The 22,999-nt window shown below is 41.1% G+C and overlaps 1 protein-coding gene across 1 annotated transcript; it reads left to right on the forward strand.

Annotated features, from left to right (window-relative positions):
• Nucleotides 1–71: 71 nt before the first annotated feature.
• On the forward strand, nt 72–22,896 carry poln (polymerase (DNA directed) nu). Its single transcript, XM_061669705.1, has 26 exons — nt 72–165; nt 869–983; nt 1,066–1,802; nt 1,969–2,021; nt 2,326–2,706; nt 4,008–4,162; nt 4,243–4,355; nt 6,062–6,192; nt 6,257–6,316; nt 6,397–6,457; nt 7,071–7,135; nt 8,169–8,252; nt 8,347–8,442; nt 8,525–8,581; nt 8,692–8,748; nt 8,831–8,896; nt 11,924–11,972; nt 13,444–13,521; nt 14,300–14,411; nt 15,354–15,436; nt 18,248–18,379; nt 20,033–20,143; nt 20,275–20,353; nt 21,295–21,362; nt 21,437–21,498; nt 21,688–22,896. Exons 1-26 carry the CDS (start codon nt 72–74, stop codon nt 21,760–21,762), a joined length of 3,174 nt encoding a protein of 1,057 aa, XP_061525689.1. The 3' UTR covers nt 21,763–22,896.
• The last annotated feature ends 103 nt before the right edge of the window (nt 22,897–22,999 follow it).

Consider the following 22,999-nt stretch of genomic DNA (forward strand, 5'->3'; position numbering starts at 1 on the left):
TGTTTTTAACATGCAGCCAATAAAGATGATTGTGATTCTGTTGTAGATCGAAAACAAATAGCCCGATCGCGATGGAAGAACCCAGCATCGGAACTCTTTCCAAGCATGCCCAGCGGTTCGTGGATGTTCAGCAGGCTGAGTTTGCAGAAGCCAGTCTGAGTCGGAGTAGGTTATGTTGTGAAGGTATAATTTGTGTTGTCCCATACTTGCCACCAAAGTGATTGACAGTAGTGTGTTCGTTGAGTACACAGCCATAGCATAAAAATGTGTTGGAGTGCAGTAAATGCGTCTTGCAAACTTGAAATATACAAAGTTATAATATTAAATGATGTAATTTTTTAACACTAAAATGCTAAAAATTTCAAGTCATGCATCTGGAATGAAAGCCATTTTACCCACACTGTCTGATTCAATCTAGTAAATGAGACTTTTTTAAAATGTAGTTTTCATGGGTTTCAATTGGGCCAAAAGTTATGACTTGATGTCTAAAACATCATATCACTGAATTTAAAAATGACAAAAGTCCCCACCCTGAGAAAGTTTCATGGCATTTACATAAATAGTTCAGAAAAAGGAGGTGGACACAAATGGCCAGCATAGACTCCAGAGTATAAATTTAACGTGTTCAAAGCATGTCAGAGGAGTATAACTATATTTTTTTTTTTCATATGGTCTCCACATGGCAGATTTTCCCCTATCGCGGGTGTGTGAGACATATCACCTGCGATAAATGGCGGTTAGCTCTATGTCACTAAAATACACTCCCATAGTATGCTTGTATGTTTACTTCATGTACACTGCTTGTACTCAAGACAGAGATCCAATGTTTAGTTACTTTAATTGTGGTTATTTAATTTATTGCCATTAGGTCCTGCTTTTTCCTTTCATCAAATGTCTTGGGAGATGATTCCAAGTGACCAGATGGAGGCTGGGGCTTCCAGCACTTGGGAGGAGACCGCGGGAGACTGGATTGACACATATTGGTAATTGAAATGACATAAGACAAACACATTTCTGTGCGTCAAAAAGTTGTCACTCTTAATTTGTCATTGGCTTGTCTCCCAGCAGTGCAACTGGGCTACAGGTCCTTAGCAGTAATCCTTCTCCAAAGGATGACAGGTGTGATATTGAGATCAATCAAACCCTCTCCAGTACAGCGATACATTCAGAAGATTTGGAGCATGATATAGGATTCATGTGGCCAGATGAAATCAACAAAGAGCTTTTTGGGAATATGACAGTGCTAAATGACATTTGGAAAGATGAGGAGAACAAAATCTGCTCGCCTCCTGGAACTGACTTCGACAAGTTGATGTATCCACAGAGTGCAAATGTGCTTATGAGAGAGAATGACCCTATGTGGTGTGGTGAAATTAGCAGTAGACCTCCTCCTAGGGTTGAGGACTGTGATATTTTCACCTTGCCCACCAAGGAGCGCATTGCCAGCATTGTCAATCAGATTACTACTGCTATAGGGATGCCTTCAGCAGATATGGCGGTTGATTCAGTAAACGTGTGGCCAGATGGTGTCATCAGTGATCTTTTTGAGAGCTTGCGATGGACAAATTACAACCGGGAAGATGTTGAGAAAACCCATTCACCTGCAAGAACTGACTTGGAGAAGTGGATGAATCCAGAGAGTGCAAATGAGCATAAGGAGGAGAGCAACCTTGGGTGCAGTTTTGAAATTAGAGATGTCAAACGTAATAATGACTGTTCCAATACAGAAGTCAAGAGCCCCACTGGAGGACCACTGGTAGACTGCACCAACTGGATGGAGACTAAGTTATATACTGATACAGGTGATATACCGATAAAGTAACCTCATTTCCTTTCACGTGCACAGTTCATTTGCTTGTCAGCAAACACTGTACACAGTTTGCAGTGACAGGAGATTTCTGTTCACATTACTGCAGCTTGGAAAATTGATGATCAGACTGTAAAATCCTCTGACCTCCTCTTTTTCAGGGGAGCCGCAGAGAAAACGCCGCCCACCATCAATATCATTGAAAAGAATCCAAGTGAGTACTATTGGGAATATTACTACAGAAACCCTCGGGGAAAGTTCTGAGATTCAAAATGGCTGCTCTGTAAAGGATTAGGGTTTTATATCCCTGATGCAAATAGAAATCACTCTATTGAGTCTTAAAAGTCTCTGAACATACTAGGTACTAGGGCCCAGGTATTAACACTCTGTGCTTAGGCAGTACAGATACTAGCTTGAAAAGACTGTGGTAAAAGTACAAGTACTAATTCAACTCCTTTACATAACTATAAATCAGTAGTGTATTAATGACACAACACTGTGGTTTTCTGTTTATTTAGGGCCAGAATACCTCTTCCTCGAAGCAAATGAGCAAGTTGCTTCGGTCAGAAAAGGCTCCCCAAATGAAGCCACACCATTCCTCTTGGCAGAGCCCCAACCATCCAGCGTCAGCCCCCAAACCACCCGCTCACACTAAAAGGTGTAAACAACAACTGATTATTTCTTGCGCGAGGCAGAAAACCCAACAAAGACAAACCAGCGCCTCCACTTACCAACAAGACTGGCCGTTCCAATTTCTGACATGGAACCCTAAAGTGAAGAGCACTGAGGAACTGATCTCAGAAGAGAAAATGCAGATGCTGGAGAATGTTAGGCAGGCTAAGGCGCTGCTGCTAACCTTGGTATACCAAGATGGTACCACACAGTTACAGTCAGCATTGGTAAGCGGGGTGCATTTATTTGTTGTAAGGCAGTGCGATACAGCCTTTTTTTCCACAAAAATCTGATTTACCATTTCAATCAATTTGCTTAGCGAAAAAGTATATGGCAATAACATATTTGTTTTCCTCTTCTGGGATTTGCTCTATTTCTCCTGATACCAAACAAACTTTGAAGTTTTGTATCAATTTTTTCTCCAGCATTAACTTCTATCAACTTCCACAAAAATTATATCAATATTCTTTCCCCTGGAATATTGAAAATAAGTGTTTCCTCTCAGGGGAAAAAACGCAATATTTAAAATGTTCTACAATTTAAGATCATAAAACATCACCACACCCCCAGCTCTTTCACACTCCTTTCTCATGTAGAGGTGTACAAGTATGGAAAGGCGACCTCTGCAAAATATTTTCAGCTTCGAAGCACATACCTCGGGTTAAAGGTTTCCAATAAATCACTCCTTTTGGAACGTATGAATGTGCACTGTGTATTTGGAAATGTTTCGCGTGGTTGATGCATTGATTGCCTCTACCGGGCTATTTTCTTGCCATACGGAAAACAATGTGACAATGATTCCGCTCATGTCTGTTTCCTAGAGGAAATTAAAGTCACTAGTCGCTTTTCGGGAAAATAGTCGCGAGCGGGGTCGGGGTTACTTACCCCGCGGGTATAATAAAGTTTTCTGAATCTGAATTTGGCCACACTGATTCTGCATTTGCAACCTACAGTATTCTAAAATAATATTCACAGTTCACTATTCGAAAACTCACCTATTTGTATTTTTCTGTGAAACCTTTCACTCGAAGATGCCACAAGTTGGTGCCAAAGCCCTGTCTTATAAAAGTAGAAATTGGTGTCAAGGAACTATGTTTGACCATTAAGATCTTTGTATGTCTGGGAGAAGAAAAATATATCCTGGGTTGTTTGTGGAAAACGTTACGAGATTCTTCACTGCCTGAGAATTTTGTCAAACTCAAATCAACTGTGAGCCCATTATTTTTTTAATTTGGGGGAAGGGGTCAATTACATGAAGTTTTCTGCCATTTGCAGCAGAGTCATCCCCTGCAAGTCGTGTGGGTTTAGTGTAATGATAAAAATTTGGGGGATGTCCCTTCTTTAAAAAAAGATTAATCACCCAGTCCTTGTTTGTTGTGACTGAAATATGAACCTTCTTAAATGTCTATAATGTTTATCTTGTCTTCATTTAAAAAAGGTTTTTAAGTTTTCTTTTGTTCACACAACAAAACAAAAACAAATGAATTCTAAAAAGCATGTTCTTTAGTGTGATCTGTGCCTCTGCTAGGGTCCAGAGAATCAGTCAGTGTGTGGCTTCCGTCTACTTCTCATTAATGATCTGGACAACTGGCTAGCGAGCCACTCGCATAACCAAAACGACCTCCTGCTGTACCATAAACTGGACTGCAGCTCGACAGAGCCCCAACAGCAGATTTTCACCAGGTATGTTTCCGCGTCATCGTCTGTACGTGCAGTAGAGTTCTGTATATTTTGCTTTTTGCTTTTACATTTGTGTGCCACAGAGACCTGGTGCTGCAGGTACTGTCACGAGCTGGTATCACGGTGTGCTACGGAGCCAAGGAATTTCTTTGCACGGCTCTGCAGTTGAACAGACAACATCTCAGCTGGAAACAAGGCATAGCAAACAAACATCTAGATCTAGGGTTCTCAAACTTTTTGGGTCCAGGGATCTCTTACAGAGGATTTTTTTTTTTACCAACACACCCTCATAATCCTAATGCCAATTAAACATAACTAGCATGTATGTCCCTAAATTCAAAATTTGAGCATTTTGTTTAGAAAGAAAAAAAAAAGCGTAATGTTACAATAGCAGTCATTGTTGAGCAAAGACTTTTACTGTTATGGGAATAAAGTTTTAAAGTTTTTTAAAGAGTTATCTTTACAAGAACAGATATCTATTTGTTGGGATAAGAAGTCATAATAATGATATTAAGATAATAAAGTCATAATAATGATATTAAAGTCAAAGTTTAACGATGTTAGTCATATCAAGTGAGTTTGAAAAATAACTACAGTATTCTTGTAATATTGCACCATTTATTCTGGAAAAGATGCCTTATCTCTGAAAAGAAATCGCACTACAGTTGTGCCTTGAGATACGAGAGTCCTGATTTAGAAGGTTTTCAAGATACGAGCCGTCGATTGGCCAAATTTTTTGCTTTGACAAGCAACCGCAAACTTGAGATAGGAGCGCTGTATGGTGGCAGGTGACTAAACTCACTTCACAGCAATTAGCAGTTTGGCATTAGTAAATATTCTTAAAATAAGAGGTTTCAAGCTGTTTATTGTCTCTCTCAGCTGAAGGTTACTGTCAAACTAAATATAAAACAAAGATAATTATGTTTTGCATTGAAAACAACTACATAGCCTCTGCTAGCTTAATGCTTGCATACAATGGGAAACACCATAGCCACACAGGCTAACAATTAGCATCTGTGTGGCAGTCTCGTTACCCTTTAAGCAATGAATGGCTGAACAATAACGGTGCAGCAACACATGTAGACAGAAAATATAACAATAGTCAAATATTCTTCATCCTCTGCAAGAACAACTGTTATTATTGCTGTCCTAATAAGCCGAGAGTGGAGTTGATTCTCCAGTACAGTATATGTTTTTTTGTCTCATAGTGCCCCCATGTGCCAAAGGCGTACACACCAGAATGAGCAACACAATGTGCATTGAAGGAGAAAGTGTGACAAAAACAGTAATTATTTGTTATTCTATTTCATTATGCCATCACTGTATGTTTTTAGTTTAAGAACAAGATTATAGAGTGCTATTTTTTAAATTTTTTGGAGGGCGGGATACTGGAATGAATTAATGGCATTTCCATTCATTTCAATGTACAGAGAGGATTTGAGGTATTAGTGTTTTGAGTTACGAGTGTGGTCATGGAAAGAATTAAACTCGTACCTCAAGGCACCACTGTACATTCTCAAGAAAACTTCGGGACTTTATTCTTGTACCAATACAATTTATTTCATGGTGCGTCAAAATCATTTTAGAGCTTTTAATTGGCCTAAAGCTAATGTAAATATGTGTAATTATTGAATTTATTTTTTTATATATATATTGGTGCGCTGGTCTTCATATGTAGGTATTGGCATTTTAAATGATATGACAATAATTTATTACAAATTGTTTAGTGCACCCTGAAGCTATGGCTTGTGGACCTTCGGGGGGCCCAGGGACCCCAGTTTGAGATGCACTCATCTCGATCACTTAACACTCACTAGTTCATATCGCTATCAAATCGCACTGGATCGGTAACTTGTTGTGCTTGTGAAGTAACCTGTAGGTTTGCCTTTCTGTCTTCTGTAGTGTCAAGCAGCCTTATCCAGGACCCTCAGGTGTCAGCATGGCTATTGGACCCTGCAGATCCTTGCTTCAGCTACCAGGACCTTCTTCGGAAACACAAATATACATGGCTGTCCAATGGAACACCTGCCAATGTAAGCTTCTTTAAGTGCATAGTGTCAGTGTGACCCACAGAACAACTCCATGCTTTTGTCCCAGGTCTTCTCAGAACTGTATTCCCTCTACTGCCTGAATGAGATGCTTTGTGCTAAACTAGAGGTAAAATGATTTTTTTTCTCTCTCTCTGTCACTCGACTCTCACTCCCATACACTCATACAGTATGTTCATGTGTTTCCAGAGCCAGGGCCTTTGGAGGATCTACTCAGACATTGAGCTGAAAATGATTCCAATTCTAGCAGGTGATTGGCTTATGTCCATTTGGGATTAAAAGACACTACCTCAACATGTATGTAATGTATTCTATAGCAAAAGTCCCCAACCAAGGCACATCCAGTATTAAACATTCGAAAAGTGTCAAGGCACACCACCAAACTAAAGTGCAAAGTGTGGCAAACAGCTCTTGGGGTAATTTTTATAGGCTGACCACTCCTGGGAAGGTTCACCACTGTTCCATGTTTTTTCCATTTGTGGATAATGGCCCTCTCACTAATCTCACTCTTTCGCTGGAATCTAAGAGCTTTAAAAAAATAATAATAACGTGAGAATGGGGCAAATACTTTTTCACCCAGCAGAAGTTGTATGATGTCACATGAGCACCATACCGCTTTCCTAAAATAAGATCTAATCCCCTCAGATACTTTCCCAAAGACTTATTAGCCATCATTTGTCACTGTTGAGCCATATTTGTGGCAATGTGAAGAATCCAGTCATCCAGTAAGGCAACGGTTGTGAACAGTAACCGGATGTAGTCAAGTGACAGTAAAAATCTATAGGGTTAATTATTGGGCTCTCAAAATTTTCCACACTTGTGAACGTGTCATGCTTGTGTGTCATGCGCTTGTATTGTTTCAGCCATGGAGAGCCAACACATCCAAATGGACAAAGGTGTTTGGCAAAATATGTCAGACCTTCTGACGGTAAGCAGACAAAACAAATAAGTGTTCCAATATGTCGGTGCTACTTTTCCACAGCTGTGCGACGCAAATACAAGACTGCTGTGATCATTCACCTCATCACGTCCTCTTGTGAGCCCTCACATGGGATGTCACTTTAGAGGGAACAAGAGTCTTGTGTTTCTATAAATAACATGAAAATTCTGAGGTGTGGGTGTATGCGTGCGTGCACGCTTGTGTGTGTGTTTGTGTGCTTCGGCCAACATGCTGAGTCGGGTGTGTTTGCATGAGCAAGGTCATCTCTCCTGCTACAAAGGCTGCTTCTTTATGTGTGTGTGTGTGTGTGTGTGTGCGTGTGTGTGTGTGTGTGTTTGAATCCATTACTGAAGGGCTTGTATGTAATATTGATGAGTCAGTCTGACACTAGCTTTGGGGTGAGAAAAAGAACACATTTTAGGTTTGGGGCTCGAGTATGAAATGTCTCCTTTCTTCGTCCCATTCCACCACAAATGCACCAGGGGTTGCGAAGACCGCATTTTTGTATTTTTGTTCCCTCAACTCTACATCTCTGATATTATGCAGTTAGAAAACAATTGCCACCGGATGAAAATTGAGTGAAATAATTCTCAAGGACCAAAATTCCAAGGTAAAGGGGCCTGCAGTGTTAAAAACAAAATTGACCACTGGCACCACACTGATTGACATTGAAGTGGGAGGGCATGTCACAAGTCTGAAGGACCCATATGTGAAATTGAACAAGAAGGCAGACATTTTGGTTCAAAGCAGCCACTTGGGGTTCTAATTCCATGAAAAGAGGGCTTAAAGGTTAGAGAAGAATTAGCCACCCTGACACCAGTTTCACCAATCGTCACCAAATTGGTTAGATGTGTTTATCATAAGAGGATGCACAAAATAGTCGCAAGGTCCTATGCATGGAATTGAACAGGTCGGCCGTTTTGGTTTGTCTGTGTTCTACTTCAGTCAGAGCTGCAATGATCCTCTGGCGCATGGTTGTCTTCGTATTGTTCTTTTTATTTTAAACTGCCGTCTCTGTCAGACTAAGATGAACCAGTTGGAGAGCGCCGCCCATGTAGCTGCTGGAGAGTATTTCCTAATCACCAGCTGCAACCAAATCCGAAAAGTCAGTAACTCGATGTGTGCATAGGCGTGGTTTTCCTAGCTCACGGGTCAAATGTTTTTGCCTGTTGTTTTTATCTTCCTTCTCGATTTAATAGGTTCTCTTTGAGAATTTGCGCCTACACGAATGCTTTAACAAGAAGAGGCTTCCCTCGCACATCGCAGCATTGCAGAAAAATGCGTCAAATGAAACAGTACAGCCCAACTTTGCATTTACAAACTAAAACATACAAGTACAATCTTTTTATAAAGACTAATCCTCTATCTTTGTTGCAGTTGCAGATGTACAGGGACCTGCATCCTTTACCAAACATTATTTTAGAGTACAGACAGGTACAGTATACAACGGTTGGGTGTCACCAGCCTACTCTTAAAAGTCTGAGGATAAACGGCACTCAGAGCCAAGTACCGTAAGTCTCTAAAGTCTGCATTGTTTTCTTCAGGTTCAAAAGACCAAGGACAAATTTGTCGACTGGGCCTATGTGTGCATGAAGGATGAGGTGAGCCAGTTTGATGTGACGTGGAGCATCCAGAGTGGAAATAAAGCGAAACCCTCCCTTTTCACTCTTGAAAACTCCTTAGGGCTACATGTCCCCGAACTGGTCGCAGACACGTGCGGTGATGGGCAGAATCTCCTCAAATAACCCAGTAAGTTCTTTGAAAGTGAGGTGAAATTCCAGCATCCGACAACAGTCCTCCCTCCATCGGTGGGGTTATGTTCCAGACCACCCCCGCAATAAGTGAAATCCACGGTATAGAAATACCCTATATTTAAATACACCCTCAGCATGTTTTTATAGCATTTACAGAACTGATTTTTTTAAGGTCTTTAAACACACTTTTAAAACAATACAAACACATTTAAACAAATGTTATGTCTTAAATGAGAGCAAGAGCATTAGATAACACAAACATAATGTACAAATAGTATAAAAAATACAAAAATAACTAATAAGTACTTACAAAAAAGATCCACGATATGGCGGGATTGTAAAGCGTGAACCGCGATACAGCAGGGATTACTGGATTACAATACAGTGTTGTGTTGACCCTCAATATCGGGGTTCGTCTGCCGCAGCTCCACAACATTCTGTGACCTGGAAAAATTGATGCAACTTCATCTAGCATCTCTTTTATGCCTACACATAACTACATGTTTGTGTCCCGAAAATATATCTGGTTGAAGCCCCTAGCTGGAATACTGTATATCCCAACAGGTCGTCTTTTCCACTCTGCAATAACGAGTCGCTCAAAAGTACCTATGCCAACATAACGGGTCGGTCCACAGAAAGACTGTCAAGTCTGATTGCTTAAAAAAAAATAAAAAATGTAATCTCCCTTCTCTATATTCATTTTTTTGGTTTTTTTTTTGTGATATGCGTGCACTCATGGCCAACAACGAGGCGCTCTTCAGCAGCCATGCCAGCGGACTGTCCGAAGGGAACATGCATTTTCAGGGTGTAGGCAGAGTTAGCTAGCTAGCTGCACATCCCAATTGCGCCATATTACTGCTGATGTGAACTAAGGCGTTCAAGTTCTCATTTAGGTGTTACAACTCCTGCTGATGCCGAAGTGTGTCATCGGACACCATTTTCGCCATGCCAAAACTGAACTGAAGTGGTAAAAACAGTTTCACCTCTAGTTATACTGTACCTCCACAATTGAGTACTACATAATTATCTGTCTTTGCCCATTTTCAGCAATTACCTTCAAACTTATATAATGTCTTTATCTATTCACTTTACAAGGCCTTCAAAGCCTTTTTCATTTTTTTTTCTGCAGAGGAAAGATTCCCTACCTCCACCCTTCCCTGCTTGATCTGTTTTGAGATGTCCTGGAAGTCAAAGTGTAACTGCTGCTGTCCTGAGTCATAGTGCCCACTACCACCCACCCAACTCCATTTTTTATTGCTAGGTCAGCACCAATCTTACTGCCAATGCGGAGCAGATGGAGCTTTAGTGTGTGTGATCGCAACGTGAATCAAATACAAATGTTTTTTTTTTTTTTTTTTTTTTAAATGAGCGTATGTTCTATGATGAGTCATTTAATTGGTGAAGGGACTAAATTGCCCCACACTGCCCTCCAGAAGTACTTCAGGTCCATCTGTTTAACAAGATTCTGAAGCTAGTCAATCAACTATTTACTTTCCCTGATTGTCCCTGTTATCCCCCACTTACTGATTTGTGCTGTTGTCACTGTTGCACATTTGCATTGTTGTGTGGTCAGACACTGCCTCTGCAGTTCTTTCTCACGACCCTTGCCTCTGTCACTCCCTCCCCTTTCTCTGCTGAATAATATATAACGTGTGGAAGCAGAGTATTCCCCCTCACCCCTCTTCTCCAGATCAATGTCAGGTTGAAGCGAGCGCAATTACTGTAGGTGTATTCGTTTCTGGAGCCCAGCATCCTCAATGTACTCACACACACTTCTTCAGCGAGTGTTTGTCAAGATGGATGCAGGGAGATTATTGGTGATTGAAATGGAACTGCTGAGTCTCCCGCTATACTTCACAGAGCATGCAGTGTGACTTACTGTATCACTTTCTTGTTTAGCTTGCATTGCTGGAAAATAGCTGCCCATTTAATTATGTGTATGTGCGGCATTTTTCTCAGATTTCTCAGATCGTCATTGCTGCTATTTAAAGATGCGTCAAAAAGTCTCAAATACACAATAGCCCTTGTCATGTATAATCTTACACCCCTGCTTGTGGAGTTTCAAAGATGTCATGTAATTAGAATGAACAGCACAGGATGTCCTAAACATTTGAAATATTAATATCTTACCGCATGTCCTAGGCAAACTGAATTTATCCGCTTCATTTTGAAAAAGTGAAAGATTTATACAGTATGTGAAAATTTTGACAACATTTTCGAATGGATATATATTTTGTAACCGATTTCACAAACCTTCTCCAATGTTCCATATGCACACCGCCTGTGACATGACATGCATCAAGTCTGAGCTCTGAGTTTTTGGGAATTGGAGGTATTGGTGTGTCCAAAGTGCAGCCATTTCCCAATCCTTACTGAAAATAGGCACGTTTTAACATCTCTTTCAAATACATAATAAATATTTTTTTATTTAAGGGAAAATAAAGAGATTTTGATATACCTTATTTGAATCTAATTACACACCACCAAACAAAAATGTCACAAAAATTGTATACAGTGAAACCCTGCTATTCGTGCTTCACTATTTGTAAATTTGCTCTAAGATGCCACAAGATGGCACCACAGTGCTGAAAATAGTAATTATCAATCTCTCCTGAGAAACAAGCATCTTACATTTTGGGGGGGGAGCTTAGTTTTGCCTGGTTAGAGTGGTTGTGGAGTCTTTGCCACATGTGCATGTACAAGGTAAATATTTTTCAGAATTCAATAAATTGTAAGCCATTTATTTTTAAGGGTAATGTAAGACGAATTTTCTCAGTTTATACACAAATTTTACATCCTATTGACTTATGGGGTTTAGTTAGTTTCTTAATGTGTGAGGACCTTGACTCTAAGACCTCTATGTCTAAAATTCTAAAAGGTACTGTCTGTGGTGATTTGGCGCGATATAAATAAAATTTACTTGACTTAAAATAACAGTGTCAACTCAATCAGAAGACTATTACAGAGGAATCTAATGTATCTGCTTTTGTTCCATACTTACCGTTTGTTTCCCCCAAACTAGAACTTTGCGGCTATCCCAAGAAAGCTGATTCATAAGCGACATGTCACAGGTAAGGTGCACACCAGAAGTGCACAATGTATGGCACGGGGCCACATACAGCCCGCTCTTCTTTTTTTTCTTTTTTTAATTCAGCTCACCATGTGTTACATTATCAATAGCTCTGTAATATTTGTTTAGTTAATTTAGCATTTTTCCCAATAACATTGGTGAATTAAAATTTCAATGCAGTTTCTTCTTTTCCAAATTTTAGCTTGTTAAATAATTGGTTAATTGATGTACAAGTATTGTGAATAATAGACAAATTTTAATGTGTATTTTATTACATAATAAGTTAATTAATTACATCTAAATGAATTATGGATGCATTAGCATGCATCGACCACAAACATTTTCCCATCCCTTGCGCACTCACTCTATCTTAAAATCTGCTCTTGTTTTATTGGTTATGAAGATGAATGACGGTGTACATTTATTTTCCATATACATGTGGCAAACACTTAATTGACCAGTTTGTGGTGCAAGAAAGCATTCAAACTGTTTGCTCTGTCTGGCACCATGGCCAGATCACATTGACACACAGGGCCACACTTAGCTCTTTTTCTGTGTGTGTGTCTGTCTATAGTGATTCCTAGGTGCAAACATCAGCACCTCTGCTCTCCACCGAAAGCTGCTTGTCATCAAATCTTCCTTTTTGCTTTCCCCCCTTTGTCCTCCTATCCCGCTTTTCTCTCCATCAGCACCCCGCCATTCTCACGTCCAACTTCTTCCGCTGTCAGTACACCGTGATTTTGATGTAGCATCATCAGCACGGAGGCCAACATAGGTTATAGAAACTGTCCACATTGCGGGTGTTTAAATGCAGAGGTGGTAAAACTACTTATACTCTGTACTTAAGTAGAAGGACAGCTACTTATGTAAAAAAGACTGATGAAAGTACTGAATCAGCTCCTTTACTTAAGTTAAATTAAATACTCTGAAATGTACTTTGGTTCAAAAGTTAAAATGATTTTCTTTCTCTCAATGATATATAATTAACCATCTTGTTAACTTGGCACAATGGAAAAGAAAAATTATCTGCATACACCTATTTTACTAACTTGTATAGCTCTTTTTTACTGAGAAGGAAAAATATTTAAAAATATCCCTGACCTGGATGTGTTTTGTCATCATCATTAATGTACCCTGGTTCACGTTCCTTCATGTCACTTATGTTCCTGGTTTATTTATTTATTTATTATTATTATTTTCCAATTAAGCTCTCAACCGCGGTGTACTTTTCCTCTCTCTGTTTACGTCTTTTTTACATTGTCGGAGATTTAAAAAAGTAAAGAGCCTATATTGTTGGAAGTACAGATAGCTGTTTTCTAATGTAAGTAGTAAAACCAAAATCGCCTGGGAAAAAAAATACTCAAGTAAAGTACAGATACCTGAATAATTTACTTGTATAAAATAATAAAGTATTTGCACTTTCTTTCTTCCCACCACTGTGTGAATGTCATTTTTGACTCTATTCTTCACAGGCGAGGAGCCGGAGGTGATCAATGTTAATCCTCGGGCCATGTACATCCCTGCAAAAGGCTGGACCTTTGTCGCAGCAGGTAAAGCATTAAACACTCACATCCACTCAATCCACAGTGTTAGATACAGCGTCGAGGGTGACAGTGTATGACGCACTTACATAAGCAGAGAGATGAAACCGGAATGAGCAGGAAGACACGTGGCGTACGCAGCTTCACAACCCAAACAAGCATACTTGCACATTGTAGAGTCAGCGACCAGGTTGCCATGGAAACAAGCGCTTCAGGGAAGCCCTCACTTGGCCATCCTTTTCATACCCTTCCCAAACTATCCACTTGCCAGTGTCCTGAGGAAAGGTTCAACTCAGAGGCATGTCAAAAGACATTTTGTGTGTTGGAATGTTATGCATTCTAACGGCAAAGACCCACTACGAGGGTCCCTAAATTTTCATTGCTTTGTTCAGGCAGAATTGACAATGATGTGTTTATTTATTATTGTAATCATACTTTTGACAAATGAATGGCCTTTTTAGAGGCCTCAAAATGCCTGAAAACTCAAAAGCACGTATGTATTTCAGGCCCATTTTGGTTTGAAGAAGCCATTTGAGGACCCAATTCAAAAGGATCTTGGAAAGTTAGGAAAAAAAATATGTTCAATGAGCCTGTTGGCCATTGCTGGAGGATATTCGATGAGACTCATAAAACATGAATGGGATGATATCTTTAGAAAGTCCCTGTCTCATCTCAAAATGACTGTTGTTTTGCCTTTCGTCTCCACATAGTGTACCGTTTGGATGCGGCACACATTGTGGGCTGACCTTTAGATTATATTGTGGATTAATATGGGTGATCTTTTCAGACTTTTGCGAACTGGAGCTGCGACTCCTGGCTCACTTCTCCTGTGACCCCAAACTGCTCCACCTTCTTACTGACCCCGGGGCTGACATCTTTGCCATTTTAACCTCTGAATGGTGGGTCTAACACACATTTAAAGGCTTTGTATATGCAACATGTGTAGCCAAAGGATTACTTCTCACACAAAGTGTATTTCTACCTTCATTTAGAAACTGATTATACAGCCTACTCCTCACATTTTCTTAAATTTCTCATCTGTATGTGGGATAAATCGGTGCTGAAGTGATGTACAACAACCAATAAAATTTGGGTCCACTCAGATGCAAACCGTTTCTTTGTAATTTAGCAGGATTATGAGCAATCTATTAAAATAATTTTTAACTATGATACACTCTTGTGTTATTGCACATCCAGAAGAAGTAAGATCCTTTATCCTAAGAGCCTCATGGCAAGGTTTAAAGGTTACATTACTTGTTATCAAACTTTACAGAACATTTAGAACTGAACTTTGGGAATATTTTCAAGGCCTTTTTATTTCCCTTTTTCAGGCCTTTTTATTTATTAAACTAGTTATCCATCATAAAAATTATATGCGAATATACAGTGGTCCACTGTATAACAATTCAGTCTAAAGGTGAAGCACTGGTGTAATGTTCATGTACGGCAACAGATAAACGACTGCTTGTGAGACAAAGCTCGAGGAAATGTACCCTGACATTGATACACTGATGAACGATGGCAGCGCCTTGTCAGTCCTCCAGACACACCACTTTGGGGAGGTGTCATCCCACCCCGTCGGATGCTTCCACTTATCACAACTCATGAATATCTCTGTCCCTTCCTAACTCTGTCCCAATGCCTTTCCATATTCTAGGTCCCAATCTACTTTCCTTAGACATGGTAGCTAGGCACATGAACAACGTTCAAACATAATTTCAGTCGCATTATTATTTGATATCTGATGTGATCTTATTAGCTCGCGACCCTAGTGAGGGGAAGCGGCTCAGAAAATGGATGGATGGATGGATCTTATTAATTTTCAGCTGTCTGTTATTCAGGAAATGGAAACACGCGCATGAGGTGACATCAGAGGAAAGAGAACAAGCCGAGCGCATCGTGTCCTCCATTTTGTATGGGCAAGGTTAGTACAAACAACATCCTGGAGCCTATTCTAGCTGACTTTTGGGCAAACGTGGGCTACACCCCAAACTGGTGGCCAGCCAATTGCAAGGCACATATCATCACTGTCGGGCAGAAACCTCCCATGTCCAAATTTGCTGAATTTAATATTTTTTCCCAAATCCATGGGGATCTGTTAGTTTTACAAATTATTGAGCAATCTAGAGTGTTGAAAATGGGTTGCTCTTTTTGACGATGCAATATTACTGTCTCAACAAACATGCCTTTTTTTGGGGAGTTTACTGAAAAGTGATGGTTTTGGAGATGCGAGGATTGTGCCCGACATCAGCGATATAAAGAACAAAAAAAAACATTCACACCAATGGTCAAATTAGGTTCTTGAGTTAACCTCACATGCATCTTTTGGATTGTGGGAGATAACCCACACTTAGCAAGGGAGAAAACAGGCAAACTCCACAAAGAACGGCCCAAGCCGAGGTTCGACTCCAGACAGATTCGCTAAACGCTACTCACCGTGCTGTCATGTTAGCACAAACACATGTCATCAAAATGAAAATTGAAAAAGCAAATATTGCACTTCCTGCATGTTGCACAAATATGTGTTTCTTTCATGTTATGCTCTAAACAAGATGGCAGGTGGAGAGGATAAAAATAGAGTGTAAGATGAACATATGATGGACCCTCGTGAGCTGCACAGAAGCTGGTGGGTGTGTGTGCGTGTGTGTCACCGGTGACCCATTTATGGTCCTCACACATGTGCTTTGTCTCGTGAGTGCACATGGACTCGTTTGACATCTTTGTGACATGTAACAACCACATTGATGTTTGCGCTACAAATCTGTCTCCTCAAACACAAGTTCTTTATGTTTCGCAATGAATTTCGATGCAAATTACTTCAAGGAAGGTTCAAAAATAAAATGTTTGCTCATGTTTTTCATCCACCCGTCCATGTTTACATGTGCATTTGTGCGTCCACCTGAATGATGGAGGAAAAATTAAGCTTTAATGGCAATCTGCCGCCACTCTTCATCAGGTTTTACTACTATTTAAGATACCAGATTTAGAGCTTTTTTCCATAGAAGGGCCCCGTAATGGCCGCAGGAAGTGACATCCGTTCCAGTAAGCATATTATTGAGTTCTCCATGTGACAGTGCACAGCCTTCTTATTATGGGCTGTAGAATTTTGAAAACTTGTATTTATTCAATTTTTAAATAAGGCTGTAAAGTGAGCACTGTGAATACTTTCCAGATGCACTGTATACTGTAGCATCCAAGCTTCAGTACATGTAAGGAGACCTGTGGTCAATTAATTAGCTCCAGAAGGGCTGATGCTCTTCAAGCAAAAGATAGTGTGTGCTTTGTGGTAGTTGGACATCATAAGGCCACTCACCAGAACTCAAAATACCCTAACAGCGGTACCCAACATGACGAGTGTGTTAATGAGCAACATAAAAATGTTGGTTCTGGTGTGTCGGAGGGTGCAAGCTTGATCACAGAGTGGGATTTGTAAAGCACATATAGGAAAATGTATATGCTGAAGGACGAGGGCGAATGTAGAGAAAAGGGGTTGTGAGAGGGGAGAATGAAAAGATAAACGGAGGGGGCTCCTTATGATCAGCATAGACAGACAGCTCCTGGTGGAGGGGTGTGTTGCCGTGGAGATGGAATACTAAGATGAAGCATTCTCTGCAGGACAATAATCAGGCCAGGGAGGAGGGGCATAGCGGTTCTATAGACACATACACGCAAACACACACACACACACACACACAGACAGACACAACTACAGCAGTGGTGCCTTGAGACACAAGTGACTCGACTCGAGAGTTTTTCGACACAGGCCGTCATTTGGACCATTTTTTTGCTTTGACTTGCGACTTGACTGTCAAACTAAACAAAACAAAGCGAATTATACATTGTGAATATAAAACAACCACATACTCCTTATGAAAGTCTGCTTATCTTAATACTAACAAACAATGCAAAACACCTTTGACATGCTAACGTTAGCATCACGAGTCGCGGTTTTAGAAGCAACGGATAGTTGAGCATAAACGGGGGAGCAACGCATGTAGACAGCTAATATAACAATACTCACAGGCATATATTCTTTATCCTTTATGAAAAACAACTAACATTCCAGTGTCTTACTGAGTCACAGTAGTAGTTTAAGTACTTTTCTCTTTTATTTGTGTCTGCATGACTGTATTATACTGCCTCCCGCTGGCCAAGGTGGGCACACCAGAAGGAGCAGCACAATGAATTGGATCAAATCATGATGTGCAAATGGTTTAATTCTTTACATTCTATTTAATTATTGTATTACTATTTGTATTATTTTATTATTTTTGTAGCACAGTGGCCGACTGGTTAGAGCGTCAGCCTCACAGTTCTGAGGAGTGGGGTTCAATCCTCGGCCCCGCCTGTGAGGAGTTTGCATGTTCTCCCCGTGCCTGCGTGGGTTTTCTCCGGGCACTCCGGTTTCCTCCCACATCCCAAAAACATGCATGAATTGGAGACTCTAAATTGCCCGTAGGTGTGCATGTGAGTGCGAATGGTTGTTTGTTTATATGTGCCCTGCGATTGGCTGGCAACCATTACAGGGTGTACCCCGCCTCCTGCCCGATGATAGCTGGGATAGGCTCCAGCACGCCCGCGACCCTAGTGAGGAGAAGCGGCTCAGAAAATGGATGGATGGATGGATATTGTTTTTGTAAAGTACATTATCATTTTCCTAAAACATTTCCTCACATAGTTGGAAGCGCAGCATTATCCGAAACATAGTGCTCTGACTGTATGTGCCCCTCTGCAGGCCGTGATGGCCTAACCTGCATCATGGGGGTGAGCGCGCTGCAGGCCCGCCAATTTGCAGACAACTTCTTCCTGACATACCAAAGAGTAAAAGCCTTCACACAGACGATAATCCAGCAGTGCCGCAGACAAGGTATGTTTGGTGTTCCCCCCAAGATTGATCTTGCTTAGGACCGTGGTTTGGACCGACACTTTGCAATGATCTTGGCTGAGGAAGGGATGCACACTCATTGGCAGGAGAAAGATAAACTGCAGCAAGTCAATACTGTTTACTACATATTGGATCTGAACTGTCAACACAGCACACCTGAGAGTTGTACACGCTCGACTCACAAAATACTGTTAACAGTGTGTCAACAATCTTTCATTTTAATTAATTATTGAATAGAAGGGGGCACCATTTTGGTGGGGCGGTTATCACGTCTGCCTCACAGTTGAGAGGTCCCGGATTCAAATTTTGGTTCACATCTACCTGTCTTGAGCTTGTTAAGGTTTTATCTGGATACTCCATCTTCTTCCAACATTCCAAATATATGCTTCTTTGGTTAGGTGGAGACCCTAAACAGTCCATAGGTGTGAATGTGAGCGTGATGGAAAATGGATGGATGGTTAGTGAGTGTGATGAAAAATGGATGGAAGGATTTGTTATTTGATCTGCGCCCTTCATTTGACTGGTGACCAGTCCAGGGTGGACCGCACCTCTCACAAGTTGGCTGGAAAAGGATCCAGTTTACACACGAAATGCTGTTAAGTCCGCACATAGCAGAAGAAGCGAGTGTGTTTGGATTTACTAGGAGTTTTATCTCCACTGTGTGTGACTCAGGGAGATTCTAGAAATCCCTTATGTTCACAAGCATGCACATCCATACATAACATATAGGATGGTACAGTGTCAGCAAGCACATTCCAGCGTTACTCACAGCCACGCCAGTGCACACATGGAAGCATCATTTGCGGCCTCAAAGTGCGCCGCCCGTCAATGCCACTGGGGCCCGGTACAAAGGTCATGACCTTGGCGAAAAGCCCCATGAACGTGGTCACGGGTCAGTGGAGGTGTTTTGTATTTGCCGGTATCTGCTGTGAATTCACTTCCTATGTATTTGGCTGTGAGAGTGTGTGTGTGTGTGTGTGTGAGTGCGTGCGTGTGAATGTGTGTGTGCATGCGTGGGTGCGTGCGTGCGCGCGCATTAATGGGAAGAGGGCCATTCAGGTTCCATGCCCCGGTTGACTTTCCTCACAGTAAGGGATACTAAGGGGATTTAGTTGTAAAGCCGTGCCCATTGTCCAGCTATTGGAATGTACTGGTCTGCTGTGTGTGAGTGTGTGTGTGTGTGTGTACAAATTGACGCATACCTGCATGTGATCATGGGTTTGTGTGTTATCTTTGTAGCACTTCACATTCTCTGGAACCAAAGTACACATATATTACACTGAATTATAGATGCTAGTTGTACTTTTCTGACACTTTTCTACTACATTCATCCATTTTCTATACACCTGGTGCTTTTTAAGTTCGTGTGTGAGCTGGAACCTATCCCAGTTGACTTTGGGTAGGGGGCAGGGTACACCCTGGACTGGTTGCCAGTCAATCACAAGGCGCATATAGACAAACAAACATCAATCCAGCCATTTTCTATCGCACTTGTTCTCATTAGGGTCGCAGGTGAGCGAGAGCCTGTTCAAGCTGAATTAACAAGGTTTCAGACAATGGCAGTTCAGAAAATGTTCCCTTTACTTGACAGCGAAAACAATAAAAACAGCTTACCAAGAGTTACATTTTCTTCAGGTTTTGTGTGTTCCCTGGTGGGCCGCCAGCGCCCCCTGGAAAATATTAATTCTGACAACGCAACGCTTCGCTTGCGATCAGAGAAGCTGGCTGTTGGCTTTGTGCTTCAAGGTAGGCAACATGCTTATTATTCATCGTCGTCGTGTTCCACTTCCACAGAAGAAAACCAAACGTGCAACTGAATGTTTGTAAATGAAGGCTTTTTAAAGGACTGCATTTGTTGTTTTCGTACTTCTGTGCAGGTTCAGCTGCTGACCTCTGTAAGATTGCCATGATCCAAATCTCCGAGATAGTCTCCACCTCCCATACGCTCTCAGCCAGGTACGACTACTCTATTTGTCGCGGGGATCGAGAGACCATGTAAAAAAACTTTTTTATAGCTTTACCCTGCCCAAAAACGTTAAACACATGTAATCTTATTAAAACACAAACCTATTAAAACACACTTATTGAAGTATTTATAAGCGCCTGTTATCACTCTCTCGCTCCCACAATTCTCCACCTAAGAGCCAAAGCATGCTTGCTTCAAGCTGTTTATTTGTCACTCCCAGTTGAAATGTAAAACTGACACATCAGACATAAGAGAATTAAACATTATATAGTTAAACAATACAATGCTCAACCAAATCATTTCAACTAACGAATGTCTGCCAGCTTCATGCTAACATAGACAGCTAACAGACAATAACAATGATGTAACAGTAACTATAAACTATTTTGTTTATATATATTTTTAACCTGTTCTGTTCAGCTGCTTGGTCATGCTAACTGGTGGCTCTGTGTGCCGTTTTACGCTGGATCTGTTTTTTTTTCTTTGCACCTGGGGACTTTGAAATACTCTGTGGTTGTTTGGATTGCATTTCTTTGACATGCAGTCGGACAGAACAAGGTTTGTGAGAGGAGGGACAGCATAAAAAGTGCAAAAGCAAAAAACTGAGAACAATAGCAGTTATGAACCTTCAAACAACTGCTACTTTAACATGCCGAGCAATAACACATACTGTTCAAACAGAGCGTACAACAATACTCAAATTCATATATTCTCTCTGCTTTATTAAAACACCCAAATGTGGTACTGTATTATACTGAAGGGGTGCCCCTTTCTTCGTGCTGAAGGCAGTTCAGCTGTGCTTAGTCGTCGCAGTATAGCAGGGGAACACCCAAGCCATCGAAATGTGTTCACAAAAGCCAAAATGTACTTCTAATATAGCAGGAGGCTTAATATTGTGTCAAAAGTGTCAAATGACATTCTTGTGTTGTAGGCTAATCGCTCAGTTCAAGGATGAGCTCCTTTTTGAAGTGGAGGACGCACAGGTGGAAGAGTTTGCAGGTGACTACCTCTGATTTCTTAATAATTGCATTTGCATTTTACAAGCGGTCAAACAGAAAAAAATTTGTGCGCAGCTCTGGTGAAGCGCACCATGGAGTCTTTAAGCCACATCAACCATGTCGGAGTCCATCTTAATGTGAGTGCATGCAATAGTGGAACAGCATACTGTTTGGCTCGTGTTCATGTTTTTTCCTGGCTCAAATTGAGGCAGATGTGGTACAATTCAGCAAAAAATTAGGCAGTGGGGGCCGCCTCCAAATTTTATATTCAAAAAAATCTGTGGTATTCATTTCCCACATTCTGTGTGTGTTTGTGTGTTTTGCAGGTCCGCCTGAAGGTGGCAGTCTCCCGTGGCAAGTCCTGGGGTTCCATGTCTGCGCTTCCCATCCCACCAGCTTAGCCCATTTTTCGTATCGCACTTTCTCTACATTCTTATATTTGAGTGCGGGTGTCTTCATCACTCGGTTCTTCATGTCACGCCTCATTTGTCCAGCATCCACATCGCTATGGAAACCCGGCAGCTGCTCCCGGCGCTCGCTTTTACTCCATCCGTATCCGGGGGCAACGGCAGGAGCCGCAGACTGGATTGGACCAGTTCTTCCTCTCCCTCTCTCTCTTTTGCTCTTGCTTTCGTTCACATTACACATTTAAATGAGTGTTATTTATACTTTAATATTTTTGGTTCAGCTCAGTTCAGCTGTGCTTAATTCTAAAATTCTCTCCTTTCTCCCTCTCTCATGTTTACATTACACGTTTCACTGATTGCTATTTAAACATATTTATATAACTTAATAGATTTGTTAATACAGTTCAAGATAATGTTCTGCACCTTAGTGATCTGTTGGATAAACCATGCATGTTCTCAAATATACTGTATTCAATGAATTCGACCTCAAGCCCCAACCCCACCCCCCCACCAGCTACCACAACACTCATTTGGCTCAAACGCCTTTTGTCTTGATTCGAGCCCCTCGCACAAACGCACGCATTCCACAAATACTCGTACACATTTTGCAAGCACACACACACATGCACTCTGTATCCACCACCAGGCCACTGTGAATGCACTCGTACAGACTTCCAGGCACAGTGACCGAATTCCCTTGTCTCAGGCAACCATGCTCTCTTTTTATATTGAGTATCTACGTATGTGATTGGTCCAAGTCTACACAACTCTGTTCAAATGCCAGGTTTTTGTGATTAAAAAATGTGACCAAGATGTAAGTATCATTCATATGCAGTGTCACTGCATTCAACAATTCTGGACAGCAGCAACAACCCAAACAACAGGACCGAGGAGGGACAAATGTTTGAAGAAACGAGACGTTCGCGCCTCAATGTTGTCATTTTATCAAGACGGCAATTTAAGATGTCACATCATAGATTTGTGTCACAAATCAATCGTCTCTGTCTGGGTTATTTTTATCACGTCTACTATATGTTTCAAGTGGAATTAAACTGCCATATGAACAGGGGTGTGTACACTTTTGATATCCACCGTAGCCCCCTGTGTTCACCCCAATGTGGCTACAAATTGTACAACTACTTTTTCCATCAAGGCTCTATCTGAGCGGAGCTTGCACTGGACAGTGTTATGGAAATCTGGTCCTCTATACTCTCATTGTTCTGTTGCTTTA

Source organism: Phycodurus eques, chromosome 23 (assembly GCF_024500275.1).
Source record: "Phycodurus eques isolate BA_2022a chromosome 23, UOR_Pequ_1.1, whole genome shotgun sequence".
NCBI classification, from domain to species: domain Eukaryota; kingdom Metazoa; phylum Chordata; class Actinopteri; order Syngnathiformes; family Syngnathidae; genus Phycodurus; species Phycodurus eques.